Source organism: Pseudochaenichthys georgianus, unplaced genomic scaffold (genome assembly GCF_902827115.2).
Source record: "Pseudochaenichthys georgianus unplaced genomic scaffold, fPseGeo1.2 scaffold_1772_arrow_ctg1, whole genome shotgun sequence".
Lineage (NCBI taxonomy): Eukaryota > Metazoa > Chordata > Actinopteri > Perciformes > Channichthyidae > Pseudochaenichthys > Pseudochaenichthys georgianus.
The window spans coordinates 21703-27766 of record NW_027262548.1 but is presented as its reverse complement, the minus strand read 5'-3'; the positions used below and the strand labels follow the sequence as shown (position 1 = coordinate 27766).

The following is a 6064-nucleotide window of genomic DNA, read 5'->3' as shown; positions in this document are numbered from 1 at the left end:
GGTGTTGGTGGCGTCTCCGCAGGACCGATACGTTCCTTTCCACTCGGCCAGAATAGAGATGTGCAAAACTGCTCTTAAGGACAGGACCACAGGTGAGGCGTGCATGCTGTATCGCTAAATTGGATCGATTTAAAACAACAAACTAGGGCTGTCCCGAATACCATTTTTCGGTCTCCGGATATTCGGTGGTAATCAGTAGCGAATATTCGGTGCGGAGATTTTTTTTTTTTTTCAAAAAAATGTCATAACACGCTCCGAGACACCTGACAACACGCTGTTAAGCAGAAGCGCAGAAAGAGCATACTATTACGATTTATATTTATTTATTGTCTCAGTACTCGCATACATTACAACTAAATGTGTCCTCTGCATTTAACCCAGCCGCAGTGCAGCGCCTGGGGACCAAATCTGGTTCCAAATTCCGTCTATAACGTTTTACAACCTGAAGATACAAAACACATATTTCTATTATAACAACAATGCTTTTAATAACAGCCGTAACAGTCGGCCTAGCAGTGTAGTACTTGTTACCGATACAGTAAACAGTATTTAAATAAATGAAGAACGAAAAATAAATGAACGAACTGTATGCCAATAATTGCCTTAGCCCCAGATGTTCCCGCATTGCTCCTATTATTTTCACTATTCGGATCAAATTGAAAAACTAATATAAAAAAACAATTCGGTTGCTTGCTTGCAACGATTTTCCAAGCAAAGTAAGTGCACGATTTTATCATGTGTAACGTTACTGTTTAAACGGCGGATAAAGCAGCTTCATCACGGCAACTTGACAACAGCTAAGCTAAGCTAAGCTAGGCTACTACTTACAGCATCCAGGTGACTTTTCAGAGTTGTTGTGCCACCGTGGTCGGCCAGTTTCTTGTCGCATATTTGCCACACTGCCTTCTTCTTACCGTGGTCAAATTTAAAATGGTCCCACACAGCTGAAGTCTTCGGCATTTTGTGTGCAGGTGTGTGAAACGAGGTGAAGCGTGCCGTTTGCGTTCGTGACTGTGAGTGAACGCGATGTCAGGAGCACAGGCTGAGATTGTATATATTTCCGCATTTAAACAGTGCAATTCAAAAGTATAAATATAGTATAAGAATATGGCAATTCGCCTTTATTGATAGCATACATTTAGGAAAAAAAAACGAATATCCGAATAATGAAATTAAAACCCGAATAGTTGGCCAACGAACGAATATTCGAATAGTTGAATATTCGGGTACAGCCCTACAACAAACCCAGTTTTTCTTTACAAATATCAATGCCAATACTGACTACAAGTTAAATACTGTACCGGAGTATCTGTTACATCACTTAGTTCAACTAACCGGGATAATATAAACAGAGTTGGGTGTAACGCGTTACTTTGTAACGCGTATTTTGTAACGCGTTACTGTAATAATATTACTTTGTCGGTAACGGAGTAGTGTAACGCGCTACTTTTATAATCCAGTAATCACACTACAGTTACTAACATTGCCCCCGACACGCGTTACTTCGTTACTTTCTAAAATCAGTCATAATCAAACCTCAACAAACACCTGCAAAGAACACATGCTAGGTGAAGCTAACGCACATAGCTGTTGTTTATTTATATCACACACACGTAGTTCTTCTTCTCTGTTTTCCGGTTGTTGCTTGTTTTGAATGACGAATACACACTACCGCTGCCTGCTGGTAAGGAGAGTTATTGCCACTCACGCATGCGCAGTTCGTACGTGCTCGGCTGAAGTCTGGCTCCAGTGCACATGGCCAACACGCAGGAGAACACGCTGACGCAACAGCGTGAGCAGAGATAGACTGCGCAAAATATACAGATAGCAGGAGACAGAGGACAGCCACGGTCAGATAGCAGGAGACAGAGGACAGCCACGGTCAGATAGCAGGAGACAGAGGACAGCCACGGTCAGATAGCAGGAGACAGAGGACAGCCATGGTCAGATAGGAAAACATTCAGGAGCTATCTGGATCAGTCTTATGCGACAATGGAAACTGAACTAAAGAGAACATTTGAAACTTTAGCAATCTGCGTGATCTGCCTGTAGGGAGGGGCGGCCGGCCCTGCGAGTAAAGTAACGAGTAAAGTAACGAGTAAAGTAACGAATTACTTTATGTAGATAGTAACGAAGTAGTGTAATATATTACTTTTTTTTAAAGTAATATGTAATATGTAATATTACTTTTTTTTAGTAACGACCCCATCTCTGAATATAAAGTGACACTATATTATTTTTGAAAGAATAAATAAAACATCCTTTCTCCTTTGAGTCGACATTTATTTTTCAAAGCAAATACTTGCACACTTTCACAATTCAATATGCTCATTAGCATGCTGCGACAGCAAGCTAGAGATATGCTGCTACAGCAAGCTAGAGATTGAGCATTGTGACTTTTGTTTTCCAAAGCCCCTTTCCAACTGGACTGAAAACAAACAAATAACGTCTGACAGTTGCTTTTAATTTGTCCCTTTACAAATGAAAGACAGTATGTGACACTTGTTGAATTGGGTAAATACATTAGTAGAAGTAACCACTGTAAGTGCTTTTGAAAGAAGCCTATCACCTTGATTGAAGTGGGTTTTCATCAACTTGCATACACGCGAATTTCAGTGGAAAAAGGGCTTAATTCACTCAGTAGGACAGTATGGCTTTTCCCCCTTGTTTTACCTTAAACCATTATCCTGTAAACACATTGGCCTTTTTTTAAACAAAAAACTGAACGACTTGCTGACTCGTAGCTTAAAGCCTGGAAGCAGGGGAAACAGCTAACCTGTCATTTACTTTACAGCAGCTCAAATGAACAAGGTTATATGTGTTCCTGTTACCCTACATTAGAGGACGCTTTATACAAAAGAAGTCCAAAATAATTGGAAGACTCAAGAAGTAATAATAATACATTGTACTTTTAAAGCACCTTTCACGGCTAAAAGCAATCCCAAAGTGCTAAATAGCAGCTAAAAAGACATTCAATTTATTCTCAAACAAAAAAACAAATCAATACCAAATCAAGTGAACTGACTGAGGGCTTCACAAAAGAAGAGAATCTGGGCTCTGGCTACTAACCCAAAACAACATTCAAACCTAATAGAAATAAATCAATGTAAACGGGACAACTGGACCCGTCGGAAAACAAAGAACCAGCAAGGACACAAGATCAAGTGAAAGGAAACGGAGATAAACTTCCTGCTCTGTCTTATTGGTTTCCCTAAATCAGGCCCGACCAGATTCACCTGGGAGCGAGACTCCAACTTCCCACTCAACATTAAGTGAAAGCAATGGCATTTTGAAGGGCTGTAATTCAGAAAATGTATAAATATAAGACAGGATAACATAAGAGATACTTTATTGATGCCAAATCGGGACATGTTTGCGTTGCAGCTGCATAAAAAGCAAAACAAGGCATTGCACATAAGTAGAAATGAATAGTACTATAATTGAAACATCTCAAAATTGAATTTAAATGTAGAAAATATACAGTCGAAGAAAGAAAATCTATGAACTAAGTGATGTTAAGGACTAAAGTAAAAATATTTCACTCACAGAAAGTGGAAAATAATAGTATTTAATAGTATTTTTATGAAGTTTTGTTGTAAGAAAATTGAAACCACTTTTTACAGTGTAAATCTGTACCAAAAAATGTAAGCGTAAAATCTAATATTGTGGTTTTATAGGTTATTCAATTAATTGTACCCATTGGTAGATTTGGTTTGAAGTAAAATACATACATCACACATGTTTCAGACAATAGGCAAATCTTAAAATTCAAATAATTATAAACCACTAGAACAAACCCAAAAATAAAAATAGATAACATGTGACGCTGCTTCACCTTGTGAGATAGCTGCTACAGGATGTCTTTGTTGGGATATGAATGCTAGCAGGACTCACTGACCTTTCCTCATTTCTGCACCAAAGGTCCCGTGTACACCGAGATGATCAACAACCTCCTGCAGCCAATCGTTGAGGCCAAAGAGTGCCGTCTGATCCGACAGAATGTTTTCCACGCTCTTCCCAACACGGCCAACACTCTGATCGGCCGCGCCGCTCACATCGCCGTCCTGGATTCTGAGCTGTTCCTGGAGAAGTTCTTCTTAGTGGCGGGGCTCAACTACTTCAAGTAAAGGTGCTAAACTGCAGGACAATATGTGTTGGTGACCTTCACGTTGTACAGTATATTCAATGTATATATGTCAAAGAAAGCTTGTAAATACAATTTGTTAAGATTGTTAGCAGCTGTTTAAAAAAAAACTTCAGTGTATTGTGACTGTTGAAAACTCCCAAGTCTGAGTTTGACGTGTAGCCGTGCAAAACAAAACATCAGACAACTATAATTATGGATGTTTTAATGGCCTTATTAATAACCAGTCAGCAAGAACACAAACTGATGCTAATTATTGTCAAAAGCATTTAACTTCTTTCCCTTTAGAGATGGTTTGAAACCTTCATTATGGCTGGTTGATAGGACTGTTTCATAACCATCATAACTATCCTTAGACTTGAGGCAAGAGATGGGCAGCATTTATCCCCTTGATTGTACATGAAGTATTTTGTTGTACAAAGCATATATGTTCCTTTATACAGAAATTAATGTATTGTTTTAAATTATTTATTTTGTATCTGCTTGAGTGTCTATATTGTAAGTAGTCCATCTAAATGTGATCGTTTGTGTGTTGTCTTCAAGTCTATCAAATTAAAGCATACAACAGAGGTGAACCCGAATAATTAACCCTCCTATTGTATTCATCCCCCCCCTTACTTTGACCGGTCCTGTTTTAACTGCTATTACATTAACACAAAAACCATGAATCATCACCACATTTCATTTCACACCCTTTCAAACTGTACATATTGTATCAGAGTACTGGTATACATGAAGAACTGCAGTAAATATACAAAGAACAGACACTGAACATGTGTTGCGTGTGCCAGGTGTGATCCATGTGGGGGGAGGGGCACATAAGAGCGGGAAATGTGTCAAATTGTTCTGTGTGTGTGTGTGTGTGTGTGTGTGTGTGTGTGTGTGTGTGTGTGTGTGTGTGTGTGTGTGTGTGTGTGTGTGTGTGTGTGTGTGTGTGTGTGTGTGTGTGTGTGTGTGGAGATAGTTACTAATTCCTTTTCTTCATGGCGGTAATTTTTGACCAGGAACACCATGGGTGTTTCAAAGTTGACTAAATCATCCAGACTTCAATGAAAGTGGTTTAATATGTTCAAATGTCTCCTGTGAAGGATATCATGAAGCCTGAATGCAATCGAATGTAAAACAAAAAAGTTATGATTGATGAAAGTAGTACATCGGTCAGATTTGACCCGAAGACAACAGGAGGGTTAAGTAAAGTGGATATCTAGTTTCTACACATTTCATACAATTTAACTCATGGATTCTGATATATATATATACATGTAAGGCTTCAGTATTGGAGAGCATTACAGCATCTTTTAATTGTGTGTATCTGCTGTACTAGCCTTAATGTATTGATTGCACTCATTGATTGCTAGAAGATTTACTACTATCATTGGCCAATTGCTCCCTTCAGTTGTTGTTCTGTGTTTTTCAAGCTTTACAGTATTTGTTTCAAGCCAACCCAAAGTGAGCATCTTCCTGCTTCCCTTGAAAACATATATTTTAATGTATTGACGAATTAAGTGGCCAAAAAAATGCAAATGAAAACCACTATTACTAGCATGACTTCAACGTCTCTGTTAGCTAAAGGCTGACTATTGTTAATGTAATGTCCCGTCAACCTATAACCTATAACTTCAGATTAACAGATTTATTTTCTCATGTGAAAATCAAAATGATGTTTTAAAATAGACCTATTGGACTGCTTGGCTTAAATACGGTGTGTATCTGGGTTTTCATGATTGGTTGCTGATAGTTAGCATGTCTGCATAGTTAGCTGGACATGCTAACATCGTAGCCCGGGAATTAATGATTGACCAGAGTTTGTCAGCATGTTTTTTTACTTAGTCGTTCATGCCAACGTCCGAAGCCTTCAAATTATTGATTGGTGACTCTTACAGTAGTTTGCATGCCCGGTCAGTTAGCCGGATATGCTAA

At 38.7% G+C, this 6064-nt stretch overlaps 1 protein-coding gene across 1 annotated transcript; it reads left to right on the top strand.

Moving 5' to 3' along the window:
• The first annotated feature begins 6 nt into the window (after positions 1 to 6).
• LOC117441535 (protein FAM135B-like) lies at positions 7 to 4999 on the top strand. The gene is made up of 2 exons (XM_034077612.2): positions 7 to 92; positions 3922 to 4999. The coding sequence occupies exons 1-2, from the start codon at positions 59 to 61 to the stop codon at positions 4125 to 4127; spliced, it is 240 nt and encodes a 79-aa protein (XP_033933503.1). The 5' UTR covers positions 7 to 58; the 3' UTR covers positions 4128 to 4999.
• Positions 5000 to 6064: the final 1065 nt, after the last annotated feature.